This window comes from Boleophthalmus pectinirostris, unplaced genomic scaffold, assembly GCF_026225935.1.
Source record: "Boleophthalmus pectinirostris isolate CB_2022bp ecotype Guang Dong unplaced genomic scaffold, ASM2622593v1 HiC_scaffold_21, whole genome shotgun sequence".
Taxonomy (NCBI): Eukaryota; Metazoa; Chordata; class Actinopteri; order Gobiiformes; family Gobiidae; genus Boleophthalmus; species Boleophthalmus pectinirostris.
Window position 1 is genome coordinate 17339923 of NW_026571175.1, and position 25996 is coordinate 17365918.

Genomic DNA, 25996 nt, shown 5'->3' on the forward strand with positions numbered 1-25996 from the left:
GTTGCATCAGACCCGCACAACAAAGACAGTCGAAATGAGGGCCAACTTGGCTTCACGCGTGGGTCATTAACGGTTATTTTTGTGTTCTCAGGGAGCGCCCAAGATGAAAGCCGATGGCAGAGGAGAGAAATGTAAAGTGCAGTACCTCGCGATGTCCTCGGGCAAATACAAGACATGTGCCCCGCTGTGCCAACTTTGTAAATCAAGACACAAAGCCAACAAGAAGAAGATGCAAGGATGAGAACGGCCTTTTAAATATCTGAGGTATGTCTAAAAGCAGAAAACAGAGAATATACCCTATGGGCAGTTTTGGACTGAAGAAAAGAAGGCCAGAGGAGTGGGCAAATAAAACACACACAATTCTTTTTGGTCTTCAGAGGACTAGGTGACCTTTAAGAAGAGTTGAAAGCCTGCGAGATAAGGTTTACAGTGCAGTGCGATAAGGAACAGTGTGAGGGAAATTTGTAATCCCTCAAAAGGCAGGAGCAGCTGTGCCCCACATACAGACAATACGAATTACCCTTTATATCCAGAGCAGCATGTTGTATACTGGGGTTGATATTTTCATAGCATAGTTCAAAAGCTGACTCAAGTTTGACCTATGCCCAGTAGTGGTCTCAAAGGCTAAATAGCTGACTATCAATTAGGTATGTTTTTGTCCATACTGTAGATTTTTTTTCCATGTATAGGTTACTGCAATTTGAACCCCAATAATAAAATTATATGAAAATGGTATCCATGGGTTTCATATTTTATATATGTACCGTTTTGAGCACTTTTTGCTATTTTAAAAGATCTAATATTTAATTTAAAATTGTTAAATGCTATGGCTATGGTCCCAATTGATAGACAAGATGCTTAAACCCATGGATTGATCTTTAGTAGTAGTAGTAGATACTAATAACAGTGCATAAAAAATAAAAAGTGGAAGTAACAAGCAAGGTAATGGCATAAGTGTCATTGTATAGTAGCTGTGACATGTAACTGTTTGATATCAGCCTTATGTATTGCCTGATTGTAGAGTAATGGCAGTAAGTAGTCATTTTAGTAGTTACAGTAACAATTCAAGCTGTGAACATAACTACAAAGTAGTTGTAGTGGCAGCCACAGTTTTGTTATAGTATAGTCAATAAATAGTGATTATCATTGGCTATTGCAAATTTTGAGTGCCTCTTAACCTGCTACTTCATCTTGCCATGTCTTATATAGTACAAAACTACTGCATTCCATGTGTGCTGTTTATAATGCTCTATCAGGCTTAGTCTAATAAAGAACTGCAATTGCTTAGAAACATCTGGGTGCCACGCTGGAATTTCAGATGTAATACTCCTGGTATCGAATTCAAAGTGAAGACAAACATAGCAGTGGGACTTGGGCAGAGTCTGAGAATGAATAGACTTTGTGGCGGGCCAAGAAAGGTGAACCGAAACATAGAAAACAAAAGTAAAAGTAAAATAAATCTTTTTATGTCCTAACACAGGTACAATACAAATAAAACAATTAAATAAAGTTGTTTCCTTATTTAGTTTTAACTGCTTCATACAGATACCACTCATCTTATTACTGCTGCTACTATGGTGACAACATTTTGTACTACTAACACTGCAACCAATGCCATCCACTCCCAAGTACCATTTCATTTATTGATTTTTGTCTACTACTAAAATCATTGCATGTTACTTTACATGTTACTACAACTTAAATTACACGCTCGGCCCTAGATGGATTAAGACAGCTTGCTTGAATTATTAGTCTCCTTGGAAACATGTCTGGAATTGATAAGTTAACTCTCCCCAGAAGAAACCAGGCTTTAATGAATAGATAATTAGATACAGATGCTATTAATATGAAATATGAAACAAGTAGCTGGGGAAGTATAAAACAAATTGGATTTATACTATGCTGAATACATGTATAAAATGACACCATAACCATAGAAGTTTGTGAAAAATCTCCCACGTGCTGCATCAGGTTCTTGCTGTCATGCTTTTCCTATAGCCTACGGACATTTAGAACAATCGCTACCAGTCAACTGAAGTGAACTCAAGAACTATGTGAAAAGCAGTGAAGAAAACAACTTTTTCACTTTGAGATTTTGGAGACAGATCTGCCATTCGCTATAAATGTGTAACAGTTCAGGGGTAGTTTGCCACAGCAAGTATCTCCACGCTCAAAAACAAGACTGTAAAACCAAGTGAATGGTATGTCAGAGCCGCATGTAAGCCATGTGTAACGGATCGGAGCTTCTGTTGTGATTTCCATATTTGTCCAGAATAGAAAGTGGAGCGATAAAACAATGTCCAGGCAAACACTGATGGGGAAGATGGGAAACACTGTAGCTGTTTTTAGGGCACAGAATGTCAAGAGACGGAAAATGATCTACACGAGGAGTCGTCTGAACACATTGAGCTGACAGCTGCTCTACAGGTTTTTGTAATGGTGCATGCCTTAAAAAAAAAAGATAAAATTCATACTCTAGTTTATCTTTTAAGTGATCAATGTTTTTTGATACCCCCTTCTACAAAAACACACATGGGGAGGAGAGTATGGATGCAACGATACAATGCTGGTATCAGATATTTCTCAACGATACTGAAAATTTTGGTGGATCAGATTTCACCTTTCAAGATATCGGTTTAGCTGATATCCATTTTGGTTTATAGAGTGGTGTAAGATGTGTAAGATTAGTGTTGACCCAAAGTGTCTCTTAATATTAAACTTGTATTTTTACAAAGCCATTTTAATTAATTTAAATGATAAGTTTGATTTTTGTTTTTTTTGTTTTTAGAGGAAATAAATTATGTTTTCAGTCTCTGCCGTAGCATTGGTCAAGATCAGGTATCGGCAGATAAGGCTAAAGTATCGACACTGGTAATCAAACAGAAAAAAAAGATGAGAATGTGAATTGTAATGTAATATAATCCAAGATAATTTGGAGTCTCTTGGGAAGATGATTGACAGATGTAGTGACACAAAATTTATAGGTGCTACTGCTCATGACTTCATAAAGAATGGGAGAAAGGCATGATTTGAAACTGCATGATTTTCCCCATAACTGCACCTGGTCCTTCTGCGTCATTTGTATTTTCTCAAATTTTAATTTGGATAATAATTAAGTTTATGAAAAAATCAAAACGATGGCAACTTTGGTTACACTTTGGTGTTTTACCTGGCTAAACGTATTTTCTAGTAGGTCATTCTCAGCAGCACGGCGGCTCTTGGAGGCCTCTGGTGGACACTGCAGAAACACAGAAATTAAATAAACATGTGCCCCTACTTTATTCACATAAAAAGTTTCTGACATGAAATCCATCATATTTTCTTGGGCATTATGTTTCATACAGAAAAAATATGTTGCCTCAACCGTACACGATCAATTATTAAAAACAGAGTTTGACAGTATATCTTATCTAATAGTGGTGTTTCTGTTGAGTTAGATGTTTCCTCTGCTATTGTGTGTGGGTGTACATGTGCATGCTTCACCATTTCTCATTTTAAATTTAAACAGAGCTTGGAGGGAGCCCTGCAGCACACCCGCTCTGAGCTAAACAGGCCTGGTTTCCTCTTGCCCCTGAATCCTAATCAATATTATAGTACTGTGTCCTTTCCCCTGCAGGAACTGTGCATTTTTTGCCTCAAAATGAACACTCCCTGATTTGCCCCATACGAATTTATGCTAAACATCATGCACCTTTAATCTGGCGCAAGAAATCGAGACAGGAATTTGGAAGAACACACACAAAAAAAGTATTTGCAATTCCATTCATACCACACATTTCAAAAACATATTTGTCAAATCAGAAATTATGTATCATCTGTTTTTGGTTTTTAGTGTTGAATATGTATCCAGGCTTGGAGCTGGCAAAACTCTACTACTTTTCTGTTTCACCACCAATGTTTTAATTACTTAATTATATTCATTGGCATTATGCACATTTCAAAGTATTAATTATAAAAAATAAAAAAAAATTTTGATCTGTGTTTTTTGGAACAAAAAAAAAAATAGACCATCTTTGGTTATATTTATTTTAGGGTGTTAACTTGAAAGTAAAATATCTCACCCGAGCTCCAGGGATTTCACAGCAAACTTCTTGAAGTGCCAGTGTTGGGTCACAATACAGCATCACCTGTTGAATGTCCATCTAGAAAGACAAAACAAAAATTAGGTCAAACTAAGACAGTACAAATAGCATACATTTGTCCAAAGTAGAGCTCAGTTGGTTAGAATTTAAAGTTGTGGCAGTTAATTGATCATTGAGACTAAGTACTGAGATTACTGCAATAATAGTCCCTCCTCGCGATCGACTAATCCCAGGTAATCTTACTGCTTTTTAATCATGACAGAATAGGACCATTGCTGCAGAGAAAATGCCTGGGGTTTAAAAAGTGAGCCAAATCAGCCGCTGTCACAATGTTAAGCAGGTCTTTCAGAGAGATTTGTTGGATATGTTATCAGGGTCAACAAATTACAAAAAAAGACTATTTATCTACTAATGCACATTTAATGTACATTTGAAATGCACAATACTCAATTGATATTTTGTTTAGTTGTTAAAGATCCTATATTACACAAGCTTTCAGTTCTCTTCAAAACATATCTAGAGTTATGTTTTGTTTCATTCTTGCATGTCTGAGTAATTCTCTATTATTAGTCTGTCTGCATCTCACGCTTCTGATCTCTAAAGATAAAAATGCTCTTGTTCCAACTTGTGATGTCATGTAGTGATGGATGGAACAGAGTGTTTTGTTTGTGAGAGGAACTCTGTGTAATATGAAGGATTTGAGTGTTAAACATGTGTGAAGAAAAAAAAACTAAAACCACAACTCCAGGGATGTTTTTAGGCCCTTTAAATATGGGTCATTTCATCATACTGCTGTACTATTATATATGCTGTTGGTTGTTTCATGAATACAGTTTAATTCACTCTGCAAAGGAAAACTTCTATACTTTTGGGAAGCTTTAGTACAAAGCATATTATTGTTATATTATCTGCTTTCTGTTATGATTTATTTTGTATTTTATTTTGCATATATAATTGCTTATACTTATAGCTATTGTAATCTGTTGCACATTATCTATCAATTTTAACTTGTGTTTCCCCATACCTGTGTAGAGGCAGCATCGGCCGCCCGCACCCCCAGCAGAGTGTATCCGTCTGTGGGCACTGTTCCGCGGGGCTCCATGGGCTTGGTTTCCACAGAGTTGCAGTCCACTTGCAGCGTGGCCAAACCCGCTTCAACACTCAACGCCACCTTATGCCAGCGCAGATCCAGAAGAGACTCCACCACCTCCCCGCTGAAGTCACAGCTCACCAGCTCCGAGGTAGGGTGTGTCCCCACGGCCCTCAAAGACAAGGTGGCATCAGGGCTGTTGAGTTCCACAGACAGCTAGAAGTTCACAAAAGAAAGATCATTAAGGCCACTTGAAATCCACTTTATATTACATTGCCTGAGTGTGCATGTGACAAGTAAATAAGAGGACTGTCAGGGAAGAGGGTAACGCAATGAGGGATTAACCACACATTCAAGATCTTCTACCAGTAATTCTATTCTAATGAGATAGCCCAACCCCCATCCATCACACATAGTTAGATCAGGGTCCAGACGTGATTATGATATAGACCCTTGTGGTTTGTCATGGATGGTACACACACATTATTGAACTTTGAAAAATGAATGAGAGATCACAAAGGACAGCTGAATGCATTCAAAGGATCTGAATAAACAAACAGAAAAATATTGACAACCTTGAGTAAGTTGCCTAAGTGTCTGACCTGATGCTTTCAAGTTGTCCTCATGACTTGTTTCTGTCTACCTCTCACTCAATATATGTATCTGAAGCCTCAATATCTTTTTAGTTCTCTTTAAATTTAAATTACCCTGCATTTGATCATATTTGGGTAGCTCTTTTTCAAAGAAGCATCAAATAGTGTTTAATCCACTTCCATTTACTTTGTTCCAATCCACTTCCATTTACTCTGCTGATTTAAATTAAACAGGGACCACCAGACACATATTTTATTCAAAGGTGAATGCCTGACCACAGAATCTAAAATGTACTACGGCCTTTCTTCAAATCAAATGCCCTGATGTTCAATTTGCATATATGTTAAATCTGTTCACTTCTTAATTTCCCAACGAACTAGTAAAAATTTTTCAGTTACTTAATGTTTTGGTCTTATTTACAAAGTCTGTGTGACCTGTGATTCCAGTCTAATCCCAAACACTATTTTATGCTATGAATGATAAGCGAACGTCAATTATTTAACTCAATATCCATGATACTATAATGTGTCTGCAGGAAATATGTTTCAATGGAACCTGCCTATTATAAAATGAAAGTGTAGAAAAGTCATGAGAAATTGATAGAATGAATTGAAATGGTAGCAGTAGCACTATCTGAGAGTTACGTTTAATTATAGCAGAGGCAGACTAGGGCAGAGGAGATAAAATGTGTAGAGAGTAGTGCACATAAGAGCAGCACACAGTGTATAAGGCAAAAGTTTGGATTTGAGATAAGAAGATAACCACACAGAGAATCACAAAACTCTGTGATAAAGAGATCTTGGAGTATTGTGGACGGCACCTGTGGGTATCCCTGCTGGTCTGATATCTGGAAGAGGTAAATGGCGTCCCGTAGGGCAGGCTTCTTTAGAGCCAGGGTGAAGATTAGAGCGAAGTCATCGGGGAGGCCACGAGGGAACACCTGACTGCAGAACAAATCAAAAAGGTCATACACACACACCTCCCCTTGAAGAAACCATGAAGCAATTTTTATAAAAGACTTAAAAGGCAAGGCCACAAGGAAATCACCCAGTGGAAATTGTCCTTTTTGTGAAGACGTGTCCTTGTTGAATATTAAAAACGGGCTCAAATTAAAAACTTGCATCAAGAAAGGACAATTTGTGTATTAAAAAAACTCAAAACTTTAGTTCAGTATTAAGTGGTAGTTGTGAGTTATTAAATTAAATTTTGACTCCTTGTAATTAGAAATATATCAACTGCAAGATAATATTGAAATTGCTGTTTTAAAGGAAAATTGTAAAATTAGATTAGTTCAAATAAGAAAAAATAATTAAAAAGAACTTGCTGTATAATCATCCAAGCACAAGCAATGGCAGTGAGTTATAATTCTGCACTTACGCTTTTTAATTGATAAATGATACATGTTTTAGTTATTTGTAGAGTGGAAAAAAATAGGCAAAGCAAGTTTATTTGTAGAGCACAATTTGTACACAAAGTAATGCGCAAATTAAATAGATATGTTTTGTTAATGTCACCCACTCTCTGGAGTATGGCATTGTTGGAGATTTTTAACACATTCTATGATTTTAATGTTAATACTCTGCTTCATAAAGTATAATGATAAAAGAAAGTTTTCTTTTGAAATAAATATACTAGTATTTTGCTGCAACCTTGGCCATTCCTTGTCAAAAAACATGCTATTTATTAACATATTAACGTGTCACCAAGTACTCTTAAGCTTTGTTTTACTTGTCGCAACATTATCTAGCATTATTCTGAATTCTCTTTATTCTGACAGTAGCTTTCGAAAAGTGATCTTTCCTTGACCTGAAACACAAGCTAGCATTTGCTCAGACAGGACATAATCAGGTAAATAACTCCAGTCTCACTCATGCGTATAAATGGAAAATGATCTGAATTCCAGTGTTCTTTAGCTGATTTTATGGGGCTTTTAAATGGAGACAAGAAAATAACCAGGAGACACTAGCATTGAAATGAGTCAGCCTTTTGAAAATTTAAGACCACTTCTGGGCGTCACCTCTTTGATATCCTCATGATTTAGTCATCCTTTTGTTTTTTCCAAGTGAATGTTTTGTGTGGTAGGTGTGCAGTCTACTGTTCTCCCTTTTCTCCTCTTTGTGTATGTCATTGCTGCTACTTCAATGGAAAAGCCTGCTGTGTGTGTAACCCTGTGGCATTAATTTTCCTAGCAGATCCAGTCCAGCACACCTCATCCCTCCAGTTTTCGGTCAAGGGCATCTAAGCACGAAAAAAACATGGGCACAATTTCGCCTGGAAGATGGTGGAGCGGAGATATCACGAGACATGAGAGGTCCACAAACAGTGAAATGTGTACACAGATTGGCGAGTACTTTGAGATATTCACTCCCCGTTCTCCTGTTCTCTTTGCGCAGGCATTTTCACGGAATTGTCGATGCTGGCAGCCGGTTTCCCTCTCCTAGAAGTGGGGTGACAGTGATTTATGACGGAGAGAAGATCCCAGGGAAAAACAGCCAACTACAGGATGTCAAAACAAAGGAGGGAGAGTGGAAAGAAAAGGTGAGAAAGAGAGAATGTTGAACCTAAGAGGACCCTGGGAGATGAGATTTAAGAGTAGAGGTACAGATACTGCGAGGCTGACCATAAATGTATTCAGCAGTGTCCCGAGAATATACAAGGACCATGGGGGAGGTAATGTAGAAGTAAAGAGGCTTACACAAACAGCCGGTCATGCTAGGAAATATGCACTTGTGCTTTGTGATATTGACCGGTGGGATGTATCTAAAGTGCTTGCGCTGGAAAACTATGAGCTAATTTTAACCATACATATATCAAGATGCTTACTTGGTAATATTAGTTATGACATGTGAAGCGTTTCCATAGAAGAGTTCAGAAAGAAGTGCAAACATGTGTTGAGTAACTTTGACGTAAGCTGTTACGTGATAGTCAGAACACACACGAGTCAGGACATCTTGTGTGAATTATTGGTCTGCAGTGGTGAGCCAGAGGTCACCGCAGATATTGGATAATTTTCACTGATATTTTGGATCATGATCATACTATATAGCACTGATTCTTCAATATTTGCAATTGCGGTTTGGTTTGCTGCAGTCCGATTTCAGTTCATAGTGCACATTTTAAACTTATCCAGAGAAGTCCGTTATGTAAACTGCTAAATGAATACAAGATGCACATTTCTTCAGAATTGCTTAAGATGTCAAAGCTACAGCATTTTCTGATTTTATACACGATGGAATGCTGCAGATGTTCTGTGTGTGGTGACATTATATTAGATAAATAACTGCACCGTTTACAATTTACTACTGATCAAATTGAGATTTTCATTTGACTGTGATTCATCTTTCTACCATACTTTGTATATTTATGTCAGTCACACCATAGAGATGAATGATATTGACCCAGTGAATATCTCTGTATTTCTTGGATTATCCCAGTACCAATTTTGGCAATCCATCAGCTCTTTTTGCAGCGTTTTTATTTGAAATGATACACCCCGTACTGTGCATATCTTCAAAACAACATTTGTAGTATTATCAATAATTTGATAAATTGTCCATTAGGGGTGTGCAAAAATATCGAAATATTGATACATTGTTTTGTTTAATGTGGTGAGTATTGATGCAGTATCGATATTGTGGGCTGCTGTATCAAAATCTCGCCAAGAGTATTTTTTGGTATATTTTATTAAATTATTTTGTTACAGCGCCACAATTTTCTTACCTGTTCAGAGGAAGGAAACACATTTGATATTTTCACTGTTTTGAGGATTAAAATGTGCGTGTTTCATATTCACTTTGCACAAAGAAGTGGTTTAACAAAGACTTTTAATATCACAGCCTGGATTTAGCCTTTATTTTTTTATTGAACAGTATTGAATCGATTTGAAACATATGTACACTGTATCGAGATATGTATCGTATCATGCCTTATGTATCAAGATATGTATCGTATCATGGCCTATGTATTGAGGTATGTATCATATCATGGCCTATGTATCGAGGTATGTATCATATCGGCAACTTCTTAATGATACCCAGCCCTGTTGTCCATCTATCATCACAACTCATGTGATAGTTACTGGTACTCAAATGGCCTTTTCTTTTGTGTTATAACTTTGACTTGTGCATTGGAGTTTACTTGCAGTGTGTGAACTATGGTGTCTTATATTATTTCACTTCATCCAATTGTACACTTCCTTCAGCATCAGTGCTATTGATTGACCTGACAGTTTATGCCATAGAGACTGTATGACCGAAGAGAATGGGTAGATGCAGCAGGCATTCAAACTGCTGACAGATCCACAAATGCACTGATTATGCACCCTTTATGTAACCACATCTGCCTGAGGGTTTGTTCTGCTCTTATTTCCTCGATAAAAACCTTTAACCCTCACAAATTATCTGCGCATCCCGTAAAAGTCCTCTCTATACTCCGCCTCCACAGTTCCACAGTTTGACACGGCTAATGCTCCTGCAATTTCAAAAGTGGTTATACTGAGCAGATCCTCGCTAACTGGTGTTAATGGGTGTCATTCAGTGTTGATCTCGGCAAGATCAAGTTGGATTCAGTGTTGATGTATTTGGAAACTAATCGATGCCAAGAGTCTGCAGAGGATACAGTACAAAACATAATTGAAGTTTGGAATATTGTGAAAAAGTTAAAAGTGACAAAGAAGTTACCTAAAAATCTTACTGACAGCGACATTTGTTGCCATCCAAATTATGAATCTCTGCAAAATGACAAAAATCCCATGACAAAAAAACAACTAAACAATAAATGATTGCATTGTCTCCATGTTTGGTTGGAGGCAGAACAAAACTGCTATTGTCTGCTTACTTTTAAATGTCAGATGTTGTTACTGAATTTCTAGTCTTTGCCCGTTCAGGAAAAAAAAACAAAAAAACACGTTGGGTACACTTAAAACAACGTGTTTTCATTGTGTGTGCACTTCTTGTTTGGATGAATTATGGTGCCTTCTAGCTAGAAACTGTCTCGATCAAAACTGATGGCATGTTGTCAAGGTCTTGATCCTGGTCTAAACAGACAGAGGCTCATCTATTGAAGCCTAAGAAGCAGCAAATGAGTGAATGTTTTTTGTAGTAAGAAGTGTTGTTATGACACTAATTCACTGTAATTCAATTTTGATATAAAGAAAAAGACTTGATACAATACAAAACAACAATACAAATTTGTATACATTGTTAATACAAAACCATCTGTTTAAGCAATAGAATGTAATGTTATAGAGCATCAGCATTCTAAAACAAGGCACACTTTTACCATTTCTATGTCTTTTTGTCAATTAGAATCTGAGTATTGACAGTTTTGAAAACCATTGTCTTCAGTTTTGAGATCCCATTTTTAGGACTGAAATAAATAAAAAAATACCAGTAATAGTAAAAAGTTTATTGCCCCTGAAACTTTTAATGGCATGCAAGGCCAAATAGAAAAGTATTTATTTGTACTTATTATCCACAGCAGTAAAAATACGCCTGGGCTTTTTTGATCCCTGGAGAGTAATTATTCCTCCTACTATTACTTCTATCACATTTACTAACTACTGCTACTACTACTTGTGTAATTAGTACTTACTTAGTGTGAAAAATTCAAGTAGGTCAATAGTACAGAGAATGGTATACTTAATTCAATAATACCATTCATACTATTGAACTCACTAAAATGAATAATGCATTATTTGACTGGCACATTGTGGTAGGAGTTGGTATCTTAATTTCTGCATTTCATTCAGCATTTACTTAACTTTTACTGACACTAAGATGAAAATACATGACAAAACTATCTTGCGAACCAACCCAAAAACATAACTATCCTTACAAATTTGAGATTATGAACCATGTGGAACACATTCTACTTCCCTTTGAAATAACATCATAAAATCCATGAACCCATAATTATAGCATGTCAACTCTCATCACTGCACAAAGCTTTGCACTTCAGGCTTTTATTGTGGGATGTTCTTCAACCACCAAACAAGTTCAAACTGTCAAACACTACTGCTATATTTACACCTATTATAAAGTAAAATAGTGTTTACAAGTAGTAAATACATGTTGCCAAAGCTGAAAAAATAAAAAAAATAAAAATGAAATACCAGTCAGCATGCTGTGTGGTTTTTAGAGTCCTTGCTTTTTACACAATGATTAGCCCTCGCAGAATGTATTTGGGTAGCATGCACGATACACCATAGGATGTCCGACTCTCTGCCTTTATCTTTCTCCACACGTGCTACGAGAAGTGAGACCCCGTTGACTCAGGCTAACACCGGCTCAAAGTCCTGCAGAGAGGTGATTCTATTTCTTACAGTCTATTGCAGAGGTTTGCAGACTATGCTATGGCTGCTGGCAGTATTTTTTGTAGTTTTCTTGCTGGTGGTATTATTTTTTGAAGTGTAAGTTAAGTTTAGCCTCGATTCAGTCTCGTTTGGGGCTAGGTTTACGTCTAGGTTTGTCTTCTGTTTCAGTCCGTTAAATGTGCTTTTTTGATGTATCTGTGTAAGTGTTCATGTTGTGCAGAGGAAGATAGTGCTCACTTACCATTTACTTAATTAATTTTTTTAAAGAAATTGTACTTTTAGTAGTATTCAGATTGCATACTTTTACTCCTATGTGAATGTGAGTAATAATTTCTTTGCTACAACAGTGCACTTGAGTAAAGCTCTTACTCTTTCCCTCAAGCCTTAACCACAATTGATCATAATAATACAACATTTTCTTCTTCAGATATGATGTAGTTTTTTCTCCTCACTTGTTTGGTCAGTGCTTTTAAAATAATAGCTTTAGCATTGATTAAATTACACAGCAAATGTTAAGTCCAGAAACGCACTATTTAATTTTACAATTTCTTTTATTTGAGGAGCTTTTTTCCCATTTTTACTCTTACTTGAGTGATTTCTTGAACTACTAAGATACACTTTATTGACTCCCTGGGAATATTTGCCCTCTGCATTTGACCCATTTTTCAATGCCTCTGCTGCATCTCCTCAGGAACAGTGGGTGCGCAGTGCAGCACCCAGCGACCCATTTCTGTGATCTTGTTGCCAGGCTTGGTCAGGACTACCTTAGCTGTAGGATTTTACCTGGTGGTGCATGTTTTTGGTTGATGGGGCCTGGGCGAAGTAACATTACTCTTACTCAAATACAATTATTGGCTACTCTACCCACCTCTGTTTATGTGTTATCATGAAACAGCCATCTTCAGCTGAGTGAGAGCTGCTTGCAGAGAGGTGAGGCTCACTTACTCAGTGGGGCGGACGAGGGCAGTCTTTCCGAGGCGCAGGATGGCTGGTCCCTTTGGATTGCGGATCTTTTTCACATCTTGACTTTTGAGGAGGGAGAAGCGCCTCACCAGATTAAATCCTATCAACACATGTATAAAGCAACATCAGTAATCTTGTTGATTTATGTATTTATGCAGGGAAACAGATTGGAGTTTATGCAGATTGGATATTTATGTCCATACATGTCAAATACTTAATCAGAAACAAGCCCTTGGATCATACTTGCTGTTACTGGTCTCAGGAATCTTTTAACATAGTGATTTAACTTATGTGAAAGTATCAGGCTCAATCAGTGTCTATATTTGAAACATATTTAGATGCAATGCTTCTCTAAAATAAAGTGTAGTAGTGTAGTGACATCCAAATAACAAAGGAGGAAAATTGCTAAATGCAAAATAGTTATGTTACTTACCCAATTCATCTTAAAACTGTTACTTTTTTTTATTTTTTATTTGTCTTACAATACTTCTTAAGAAGTAACTATTATTTAGGGTAGCATTTTTGCATACTTTTTACTTTTACTTGAGTTGAAATTTCCAGAATTCTTTCCACCACCGTATTGAATACATAAGACAAGATATAAATGTTTTATATCAGGTGGTGCAGAGCAAATGTAAACTGAAAAGCAAGACAGAAAAAGAATATTGAAGCCAAACACGGTAGAGTACACTTGTTATATCATGTTTTGTCACCTGTGATGTTTTCCCTGGCCGCTTGGGGAAACCTCCACTCATCCACTTGCACGGACGGGCACAGTTCATCTGCAGGAGAGAGATCAGACGCATAGTTGAGTATTTATGAGCTGTACTTCAATGTCACTCAGCCCTTCTCTTCTGATCCAACATGCATTTCAAGCACTTTGAATCAAAACTTGGAGCAGAGAAAGCGCGTCTGAGGGGAAAACAGATGAAATGATGGCAAAGCTGTACAAAGAGGAGCACAGCCCGCTTTGACGACTTGTCTAGCTCCGCACTTGTCAGACGGGGTAGCCTCCAGTTGATGGATATGTTCTCGCCCTGTCATATGGGGTTAGGGGGAAAAGCGTTGTCTGTCAGGGTGCCTTGCCAGAGCGCTGTGGGGAGATGGGAGATGTGAAGAAAATGTAGCCTCGATACAGGTAGAAGCAGACCCTGTGAATTACTGCCATCCACAGTTAATTGATCTCTTTGGGGCCAAGGGCACAGGCCACGAGCAAGGTGTTTTTCCGGGCACCAAAAAGTCTTTTTCGTCTTCTCAATCATTGCAAACGTGCTGAAGGCATTAGACAAAAATAAGTTGTAATGATTTTTCTCTGAGCGATATGACTGCAGTTTTTCCACTTTTTATTTTACCGTTATTTTCATGTAAATCCTTGTAAATGCAAATGGAACAAATTAAAAAGCTATGCCTACAAATGCTATGATTTTAGTCAATCTAAAAAAGGCTTTTGATTATAATTAGTTAGTTAGTGGTATAGTACTATTTAAAAGTGCACTATATAATATTTCTGGTGGAAGGTTTGCAATCTGCTTGTCACTGTTGCGATACTATTGCTTTGCCTGAAATGTTCCACAGTACGGTATTAAACTTATCTTGCATTTATTAAAATATGAACATGGTCACAACTCCACAGATGCATCTTGTCCTGTTGGTGTCACTCGCTTGTCTCAATGGGTATAGAAAAGTTTAATGCCATTAATGCCGAGGAATATTCCAGGCAAAGCAAGAACATCTGCATGGAAGACTGCAAATTAACATCCCCATGGAGACGAGCAGGTAACGTACCCTCCACCAAAATGTTACGTAGTGCAACTTTAGCTTTGTGCACGTACAAGCAAAACTAAGCGCACGACTTGTTTGTGAGTGAATTTGACCACACAATGCCAAAGTTGTATTCAAGGTCTGATTCGGATGAAGGTCACTATTGATTCCTGCTGCTAAGGCGGGAAAAGGCTACAGACGCCCTGCAGTAAATGTCTTTCAGAACATTAAAAAATGATACCAAACTAAAGTACTGTTTTCCGGCTTTATTGAGTTCTATGATGTTCTATTAAACTACTTTTTTCCCCTGTCGAGCCGAATCATAATCCTTTCTTAGACTAAAATACATGTATGTTTGAAACGTAATGTTTGATACCATAAAGTATTTTAGTCACTAAGACCATAACTTTTACTCTCTCACTTTTCTTTTGTGTGCACAATCTCTAAAAATCCATATTTACCTCTATCTAAACAGAACATTTTGTGCATAACTTTTTTGCAATTGATTTAATTTTTTGGTTTACAATCGGAATATGTGCACAAAAGAAGCAATTGTGTTAGCATTCTAGTTTTATTATCAGTTCATAAGTTAGTAGTAGTATAATTAATAGTTCCCTAAACTGGATATCTCACAAGCAAACTTTCCAGTCCAAATCACATCAGCACATTTGCCAGATAACAATGTGCAATCTCGCTTGTGGACTTGTTTCTGGACAGTAAACCACAATTATTTGTTGTGTTATTTGTTATATCTCCCCCAGTTTTCTTTGCTTTTGCATCACATAATACATTATCTTTTTTTTAACTGCAAAAGGCACACTGGCCACTGACCTTTTTACTAATATTTGTATTTAAATCACTATAATTGATAATGACTTCAGGAATGAATTCTGATTTGCAACCACCATCTGTCTGGGCTTGGCCTGAAACTCCTTTTGAAATAAGATGCCAAAGAACACACCTGTAAGATATGCATCGCAGCAACATCTGATTTGTTCTACACTGATTGCAAAACAAAACATTTGCACTTAACAGATGACATGTTGTAGATTGTTGTCAGATCCAGCACTTTGCCACTTTTGGCAGGAGTGATTGAGTGAAGTTGCACCCCTTTTCCTCTCAAGCTGTGATCAAAGCAGCACATTTGCTTGTTCACGGGCTAATTAGAACAGAGTATGAGTGCCTCACCAGGATCTTGCTACTATCTGCATGTAGTTTAAAGTGAATGGATAGTCCTGGCTGAGTTCTCTTCCTCTTTGATGGGGTGTGTCTGAGTGGTGCCAAAGCAGGTAATGATTCTACCACTGACAGCAATGAAGAACACTGCAGGAGTGCTCCCTAAGCGCTACGCTCTGCCGAGAATGAGAAATTGAAAACTATACCAAAGTTAAATGTATATGCTATATTCAGTGTTAGTCTAAGCCACAAGGATTTCTATTACAAACGTCAGCATTTGTTGTTGATGTTCTAGAGAATTAGTAATTAGTGACTATTAACTACTGTAAATGTAACATGAATGGTGGTTTCTTTCTGTCTGTATATTTCTAGGCCTTTTGATCATTGTTTAGTCAATTTAAAGCCCATGTATTTTAGGACCACACAAGGATAGCTATATGGTTACTGTTTTCATAGGATTATTCACCTATATTTGAAAAATTCTTCACTGACACAATTATCTTTCTCACAATTGGTATGGAACTAGCCAGGCTGGTGCCACCTAGTGCCTTCGCTCAATTACATTTTTCTCCAGCGACTAGGTCAGGAATTGGAATACACTAGATGGCTCGCAAATACCCCGATAGTGTGAGTCTGGGCACCAGCCAGTCAGCAAAGAGCCATACATTCTGTTTTGGCAACGATTCCCGAGATTGAGGATTTAAAGCTGGAACAACAAGAATGTTTGGTGAACTTTATCGAGGGGAAAGACGTTATTGCCCTTCTTCCTACGGGATTAATATAGCAGTTAGCCCCGTTAGCGGCGCAAACAAATTCTAATGGTGCAAGAAGTGAAACCGGCTGATAAATCAGGCTAGTCTGGAACACCCATTGCCTAACCAGTCCTTTCTACATTCTGTTCAGATCTAGAAGTGTCTGTAATCAGACTATAGAACATGAAAAAACTCAACTCAAAAACCACAGCTGCTAGTTTTTAGCACATATCTGTCAAATGCGGAAGACATCTCCTCTTGAAAAGTTTCGTGACATTCAGAACAAAATATATCACTTCTTTTATCTGAGATAAGTAATAGTTTGGTGCTTCAGTTGTTGATTCTAAGAAAATCCATGCTCTTTCTCTGTTCTTTTTTAGATGTAAGCAGCCATATTTGTTTTTGACATGAACTGAGCATGCATCTCTCTTATTGGTTAATCTATGGTGTTTGTTTATGTGGTGCTTTGTGTTGTGTTGTCCTGTTTTTTGATAAAGCATGTTACCCCCTGTCCCAAGACAAATTTCTCCCATGGGAGACAGTAAAGGATTATTTTATCTTAATCCACCTGTCAATCACGCCCTCTGAAATCAAGGAGACATGTTACAGCTCCAGATCCACTCGTCTTAAAGTTTCAAAGCGTGTGGTTCTGGCTGGCCATGTTACCTAGCTGAAGGATAGTGCTGAATGAGAAGACCAGAATATCTTGAGGAAACTCAACATGCTACAGGGAGAACATGTAAAAGCTGTGGGCTGTTAAACTTTGAACCTTACCAGACATTGGAGTGGAAATAGTCCCACACCTTTTCATTTTCCAGTGTGTGTGTGTGTGTGTGTGTTAAATGAGACAATAAGAACACAGGGCTAGTTATTAAATGTTCCACTATAGACTGACATTCCAAAGTAATCACCCAGATGTGTAGGGGAGATGAAAGTCCTTATACTGGGAATCTAATGAAAACCTAGACAGGATAGGTGCATGCTGTGTGATGTTGTAATGATTCACCAAAATTACTGAAAATAGCCCATAGGTGTTGCAGAGATGAGAAGAGAGAATAACAAACTGTAGACTGGGAGAGGTTAGAGATCGGTGCTGTGCTTTTGGCCAAATGAGGTAGACTAGAGCGAACATTCCTGGTTGTTTTCCCAGAGATAGCTACACAACAGAGATTCAGCAAACTTCAAATGTAGCCGCAGGCCAGCATTCAGCTTTCACTCACCGGCCAGCGCTGGACCTATGACAAATTTACAGGCGATAAATGCGCACATGGGCAAAAACTGTATTTAAAGGGCTTTTCATACCTGCACAATCTGGTTATTTTCAGTGTAGCGTGTGAGATTTGATTTAGGTTGTTTTTATTGTTGTGTGGACAGAGCAATCTATTGACACAGGTATGGAGAGGAGAGGAAAGGTATTAAAAGCAACACAGAGAACACAAGTGGAGAGATAAAGGATTTTTGGGGTGTAATATGTGCAAAAATGCTGCAAGCAGTTTGGAATGGGGGCAGAAAAATGTCAGGTATGTTCAATTGAAATGCTATTATCACAATAGAGAAAAACACAGTGGTACTAAAATAAGATAAGACTGGACACATATTGAAGACGTGACTAACATGCATAGGAGGCGTGATGAATTATAGAGAAATGGTCAGATAATGAAGAGGTAACAGCATAGGACAATGTAGAGTTAGAAACTTTGTCCGCATTCAAAAAGGGAAGAATATGTGTTCTAGAAAATTCAATTTAAATTTAAAAATCTGTGCTGCTGCTGTATTAATGTGGTAGAGCAGTGATTCCCAAACTTTTTTTCTGGGGACCCATATTTTAAAAGTCACAAACCTTCGCGATACAAGTCAATAGACCTTATTTGTAAATTGCAAAATTAAGGTGGACTTGACCATTATTGAACATTAATGACGATATTTTATTGTTGACTGAGTGATCATGTCTCTCTGAACAATTAGTATTACTTAAGTTTTAAACAATGGAAAACTGTCATTGAACCAGCAATATTGGAACAAAATAGTTAATAAAATTACAAATTACAAAAAGATTAGAGATTATACAAAGCATGCAGATCATGACAAGGTGACCCCAAAAAAATCTCTTGCGACCCACCTGAAGTGCGGTGACCCAGTCTTTGGGAAACAGTATGGTAGAGTCTTATAGTGATAATGATAGAGGGTTTATTCTCTGATCCACTGACTCACAGGTTGGTGGTTCAATCCCAGCTTCCTCAGACAAGCGCAAGACACTTAACCCTCCTAACCCACAAAGTCTGCTTTCTTTGGTGTATAAAAGTCTTTGAGTGCCTTGAGTGTAAAAACACTATATTTTAATGTGACCATTGACCATGTCTTGGTCCTGAATGAGATCTGCTTTTAAATAATAGTTTAAGGAAGTGATAGTTAAAACTGAAGCCAAAGAGATAACTATAGTTATTTTTTTTATTTAAATACTTGCACTTTTCAACTTTCAAATAGCAATTCCCACTCTACTCTTCAGCCCTAGTTTTTCTTAAACCTGCCTTTTTTTTAGACTAATGTCAGCAGATTAGTGGTAAGAGCAGATTTTGGATGAGTCTGAAAAACACACTCATAATATACTGAAGTGTGTGCGCTGCTTGCTGGTACAAAATGTTGCCGTCGCACTTGAGAAAGCACTTTTTTGGAGCTACTGGAGAAGATATGACCCAAGGGAGCTCCGCGCTGACTCAGACGTCTCACAAAAACCCCAACCGAGGGTCTCCCACGAGGGACACTTCTGATCTCCGAGAGCTGTGGAAAATAGAGCCTGCCCCCACCAACTGACAAAGTGCGAGGGAACAAACTGTCTGGACTATAAGATACACTAGCAACTATCATTTTTCTGGGACTAAATAAATAAGGGAAACAATAGCTTTAGCCTTTTTGTGTGTGGCATTGGCAGTGAATGAAGTACAACCATTCAAAGTCAAAAGCACTTTGTTACATGCATTGCCTTTACACAGCTTAACCACAGTACCACACTAACCGCAAGCAGCCAGTCATATAAGCCATCATTATACTCCCTGTGACTGCAGCCTGTAGACAAATGGGAAGTACAGACAAATGCCACCAGACCTCAATGGCTTTTAAAGTGTGATGACCAACATAAAAAAAGTTTTAACAGCCCTCAACTCCCGTCAAAAGAACACCACTTTGTTCTCATTTAAGCTCTGAATGTGCTACTGTTCAGCTGAGTGACTGATGCTGGACTGTTACCATGCCAACTAGACTTGTCAGGTTGATTCAGAAATAATATGATCTTTACTATAAATGGCAGTATTGTTTACTTGTTTTGATTGCACGTGTTCAAATCTATGTAGCCTTAGAAGGATACAGGAACTACCTTTAAAGACTGGGCATATAACTCTCAAAAACAGGGTTATGAAATTGTAAAAGTAATCTAAATATTTATATGTATTTGAAACTACAAATAATAATACATGTTACTCATATTATTCATTCTTTTTTCAGTGATACTTTTTGCAAGTAAGCTGGCCAAAGTCACCACTGGGCAGACTGTGAAAAACATGGCTACCGTTCTGCAAAATGTGTGAAGTGTCTTGTCCAAATAAGGCAATTCCTGCTTCATAGTTTGAACTTTCAACCTTTTGCTTAGTTTGTGAACATGAACATCTTCACCAACTAAGCTAAAATGGTGAAAAATAAAAATTCCAGACAAGCACAGAACATGTTCATTCTTTTGGAACAATTTGAGCCTTAATTGCAGCAATTTCATTCACCACCAGTTCAAGTTGAAATTGAAAAAGGTTGTTCAGTTTAGTTATTTAGTATTGACAAATACTGGGAGAGTGTTACTTTGCTGGTATAAAAAAAACAACAACACATTGACCTAAATATTATTTACAACTTTCAGCTAGTTGTGTCAGAAATCAATAACAGACCTTGGTATTATTAGTTTTTATCATGTTCATAGAAGGGGACACACTATGCAACATAAGAGCTTCAAACCCTGTTATAATAGTTTTTTCTTTCACATGTTGTATTTAGAGTGATTTGTTCACGCTTGAGTCATCTGTGCTGGAATCAAAATACCAGTGCTCCTAAAATTCCCATTTCCCACTGCCCCATACACGCCCACTCCTATTTACTTCCTTAATTGCACTGCTCGCTACCGGAGCTAAGCAGACTTGTTTCTTTTATTAAATACCTTTAGATTAATATTGCCATTTAATATCCAAAATATGAAATAGTTATCATTGGGTGTCATATTTTAACTATATAGCAGACAAAGGCACAATATGAAATGTACAGAGCAAAGTTGTTATCAAATATAGTTAGTTTGAAGTATTCAACCCTAATACCATCAGTGGCATGTGTTGATAAGTGTAGTGCGGGGTTACACTCACCTTGTGTTTCTGTCATAGGCTCACATGATCCAATGGTAAAAACCAGGAGCGTCAGTGAAGAGCAGAGAAGCCACATGGTTCCACTCCTCTGACAATGACAAACAGAAAAAACTCAGTAAGTGAAACTCTTCCTCCATTTTGACAGCACAACACCACCGGCTTCCACAACAACACGTCGACAGCTGCGAGTTGGGTCTGACTCCTAAATAGGCGTTGATGTATATTTATGAGTCATTCGCGGCTGGTGTGTTAATTATGTGATATGATGCAGGCTTTGTTAGTGGCATACGAATTAACCTTAATGTCTCTCATTAAGGAGTGTTACTCTATAAAGTCTGATCATAGTCATTATTCTGTCCATCTGCTTGGCCTTTCGCTGGGCAGCTGTGAGACTCCCACACACGCGCTCATGCACACCCACACTTGAATATGGCAAATGACCACTCCACAACTGCAGCAAGAAAGTTTAGCTGTTAATATTGCACACTGCAGTGGCAAGGAGAAGAAGCTAGATGATTTACATGCAGAACGCTCTTATTCGCACACAGACAGTGGGGCCAAAACACATAAACACATCTGGAGACGATTGGGCTTGGATTCGGGCTTGTGTTGTAGCAGATGCTTCCACGTGGCTCCACATCAGACATGCACATTAGAATTCAGGGCTTGTCTGAATAATCATCAAATTTAGTCTGCAAAAGTCCCATTGCACTACCTTATTATGAAAGGTAGGTAGAGTAGAGTAGGCACATTTAAACATATAAGCACTAATATATGTTTTAGTATTTGGTATTTCCAAACAGAATAGTGATAATGCAAAACTATGAAATGTAAAGGTCCTGTATTGTACAAACCTGTTTCTTTTGAGCTTTAAGTCATGTTATAATGTTGTTACCAAAACATACCTGGAGTTGTGCTTTGTTTAATTCACACATGATTGGGTAATCCGTTATTATTATTATTATTTATTATTGTTTGTCTACATCTTCAAAACTCAAAATACTCTGTTCCACTTTGTGATGTCATGCGGAGGTAGTTTTCAAGTTAACAACTACCATTTACCAGTAGAGACTGACAATTCCAGGGCTGAAATTATCCAAATGATTCTACTAAATGTGTATGGAGTTTAAAATACAGTGTTTTGCATTTGAGAGAAGAGGGAGCCTAAATATGCAGGATTGGTGTTACACAAGTGTGAATTAAACAAAACAAAACTCCTTTTTGATGAGGAAACAGCATTATAACAGAATATAGCACACTCTTTAAATATGTTTCCACTTTTTGCAAACATCAGAAAGAATACCACTTCAAACTTGGTTACATTTACAATGATAGCCAAAGTATCCTCCCTGTGTTTACATGAGGACCTTTCCCAAAGCAAAATTATAGATTTTTTGGAATTTCTTGTGTTGACAGAAGACCATTGCTATAGCTTGAAACCCACGAATAGTAGGTATGTAGTTAACAAATACCACAACCAAAAACCTAATATTTACGAGTACAACCAAAGACACATTGATAGAGTTGCCAGGCAATTGTAATGTTGTTTCTGCATTTTACCACACGATTCAGGCACTGAAGTTAGAATTTATTATTCCTTGCCTCTGCCCTACACTGACCATACATGTAAACAGGATTAGACCTTTCACTCACTGGCATAAACATACCCCCTGTGACCTAGTCCTGCCCCTTGAGTGTTTGGACACCATAAATCTGCCCTGGTTACTGATAGAGCTGGAGCCTAATGCAGCAGGAGGCAGGCAGGCTGTCTCTGTGCACACCTGTCCCATCTGCCTGGAGACGTGACCCCGGGCTCCCAGGGGCTCTGCAAGTGTCCTGTCCCCTGTCTGACCGGAGACACTCTGTGAATGCTTGCCTACCTGCACTGTGAGTCAAAATGGCTGTGTGTTGATGGTGGGCAATATTTAAAGGTGCAATGTGCAATATGTTTCTTGAGGGTCTGCAATGTGCTTGTCTCCATAGAAATGATTGTTTTGCCTTGGATATTCCACAGTATTGCACTAAACATCTATGCAGCATTTATTTTATGTTTTTATTGTTAAAAATACCTCTTTACCAGAAAAGTTACTCATTGCAACTTTAAGATTAGGAGCTGGTGTTGTGGCAAAATCAACATGAGTTGCACTGGGTAACTTTTCTCGTGGAGAATCAGCCACCTGCATGTCTTAATGAAAATGTTATTGCTTTGCCTGGAATGTATGAGCATCAGTATGGCATTACATTTATCTGTCTCTATAGAGAATAGCAAGTGGTACCTCTTGGCCTAGTTACAGGTGAGATTAGTGGAGTGGTAAGTCAGGTCACAGTATGAATGCATGTTTTGTTTAGCTATAAAAGTCCTGTAACTGAATGAATGGGAGACAGATCAGTTAATTGCCGTGCTGTGTAACATTTCAGGCAAACCAATAACATCTCCATGGAAGCAAGCAGGTGGCCACTCAACAACTACTAAACAAGCCAGTTAACAAACTAACAATTTTGCAAGTCCAAGTCACACATCAAAACTAAACATTACATCAATGCATTTTTATAGTTGCAACAACAGTATTAAAAATGTTCAACTTTGGTAAATTGTGCTTTAATACTTTCCTTTCTCAGCAAACATTGGTTCCATCTGTAAATGCCTTTTGTCTGAACAAAAACGCATTGTTAACTCAAAGTTCCCAGCGTGTCTGCATTGTGTTAAGCCGCTGGAAGGTTAATCAAAGCCTAAGACGACTTGGTTTGCTCACAGTGAAGCTACAACCATTATTACAGGCTTCATGGCCTATGATCACAGTAATGGGAAAGCGCTCGCAGTACATAGCGCATAATGCATCCGTCCAGAAAGCACATGCTGAAGGAAAGTTTCACCTCGTTGCTGTTATTATCTGGCAGTAATCCAATCCTGCCTAATAACCTTTCTAATATGTCCTACACAGTGAACGTCTCCTTCTCTTCTCGCCTCCGGCCCGACTGCAGCTTCAGAACCACCCATCTGGATTCAGGCGATAAAGGCAGAAGTGCAGGGTGAGGTCACTGAGAGCTGGACCTATGCCCGGTAAGCCACAGAGCTCACAGCCAGTGCAGGGAAGGAAAACAATTACCAATTCACAAACTACCAGAATCATAAGAGCTATGACTGAACAGCTCACAGCCAATAACAAAATCCAACATCTAGTATAGGTGCCAATACAACCGCAACAGCCACAACAAGCAGGTCTTCAATTGCTTTGCATACTGTAGACATGCTGTGTACGTCACATGCAATACAATTAGATAGAAAAAAAAAACATTGCATAACACTACTCTCTGCTGTTCTTCTTTGAATTCAACCACAAAAAAGACATATGCTTTTTTGTGATAATTCATCCAAAGAAAAACATATTAAATTAAAATTATGAAACCCTACTTCCTGTTGTTCTTCTTTGAATTCAACAATAGAAATTACATACGCTTTTTTGTGATAATTCGCCCAGTTCTTCAACTGAGTTGCTCTCTTTCTATTTCAACAATTGAGGATTGATTGATGTTGTTTTAGTCGCATTGTCTCAGCTGCATATGCTCAGTTGGCACCTGCGAAGAGATTAACAACAGCAATTTATCGCAAAGTACTGCTTAATTGGTTAGCTAAATATTTGATTCCGTGTTTTGTAGTGAAATCAACCAAGGATTTACACAACTGCAGTTTAGTCTGTTTAGTGTGCTGCAGTAGTCACATATTTTCAACATAAAATCATTACTAACATTTTAAAAGACTGACCTTCTACTTTCACACGTAGGGATACAGTATAAATGTAAAATTCCAAAGTTTGTGGTGCATGCCATGTTCGGTTATTGCTGTGGCATATTTCATCATCATTGCCATCACTTACAATGGAGTCAGAGCAGTGAGAAGTGACTTTGACAGCGTGGAATCAAATGTGATATAAAGAGAAAAGTGCATACTGTTACGCAGCAGAGACAGAGGGCTAGAGGACATGTTTTAGGTGTTGATTTGATGGTCTCTTCTCTTGTCCAGGACTCACAACTTGATTGTTACCATCTTAAAATAAAGACTTCATAGTTTTCTTCAACGCTAATATCTGAAGTGGAAATTGCAGTACTGTACCAAGGACACCTCTGGCTCTGTCCTTTTTGACATTTCTTTGCCGATAGCTCTATCTGATCTACATCATCAGAAGTTATAATGCTCCCTACAATAGAAGCATGGACAGACTTGAATAAATAATGTTTCCACGGTGTGGTGAGGGAATGTCTTCGGGTCTTGTACTGATGGTGAAAACTTCAGCTGTGTTAAAACATCCAGAATCTCCTGCTTCTCTTCCAGGATACTGGATTATTTGCACAACAATCTAAATCTATTTGATGTACTATATGAAAACAAAAATGTCAAATGTAGGGTTTAAATTGTTAACTGTCACCAGCTATCTCAACATCAGTATGATAATTGCACCCCGTTTACAATATAGAGCTGCCAATTACAGCACATTTGAGTCAAGTTTTCATTTATTACAACTACACTGAAAAACAGTGAGAATAGTTAAAGTTATTGTGATACAAATACTAATAATCATGTCATCTTATGTTATGAGTTGGAACTGGACTCATAATTCAGTAGAATTCAACTTGACATATATTTCTGTTCTTGACTAAAACTCCCACAAATCCAGTATTCCCGGACAATTTGCTTGTCATAGCTATTTATATTTCCAATAAGAGCTCATATTAAAGTTACAGTGCTGTAAAACTGTACTGTTGTTGTTTTTTGTTTTTCCCTTTTCCCTCTCACCCACCCTGTCCTCTGCTGCTGCAGGGAGATTGATGGACAGCTCACTTACAAGATATTTGCCTCCAATCTCAGCAAGTCT

The 25996-nt window shown here is 37.8% G+C and overlaps 1 protein-coding gene across 1 annotated transcript in view; it reads right to left on the reverse strand.

Annotated features, from left to right (window-relative positions):
• col16a1 (collagen, type XVI, alpha 1) overlaps nt 1–25996 on the reverse strand; it is a 54788-nt gene that overhangs the window by 25405 nt on the left and 3387 nt on the right. The window contains exons 2-8 of the mRNA XM_055157616.1: nt 21126–21213; nt 13756–13824; nt 13025–13142; nt 6587–6710; nt 5107–5388; nt 4062–4142; nt 3170–3238 (exon numbers count right to left, since the gene is read on the reverse strand). Coding sequence (XP_055013591.1) covers nt 3170–3238; nt 4062–4142; nt 5107–5388; nt 6587–6710; nt 13025–13142; nt 13756–13824; nt 21126–21201 — 819 coding nt within the window. The 5' untranslated portion in view covers nt 21202–21213. The remainder of the gene's footprint in view (nt 1–3169; nt 3239–4061; nt 4143–5106; nt 5389–6586; nt 6711–13024; nt 13143–13755; nt 13825–21125; nt 21214–25996) is intronic.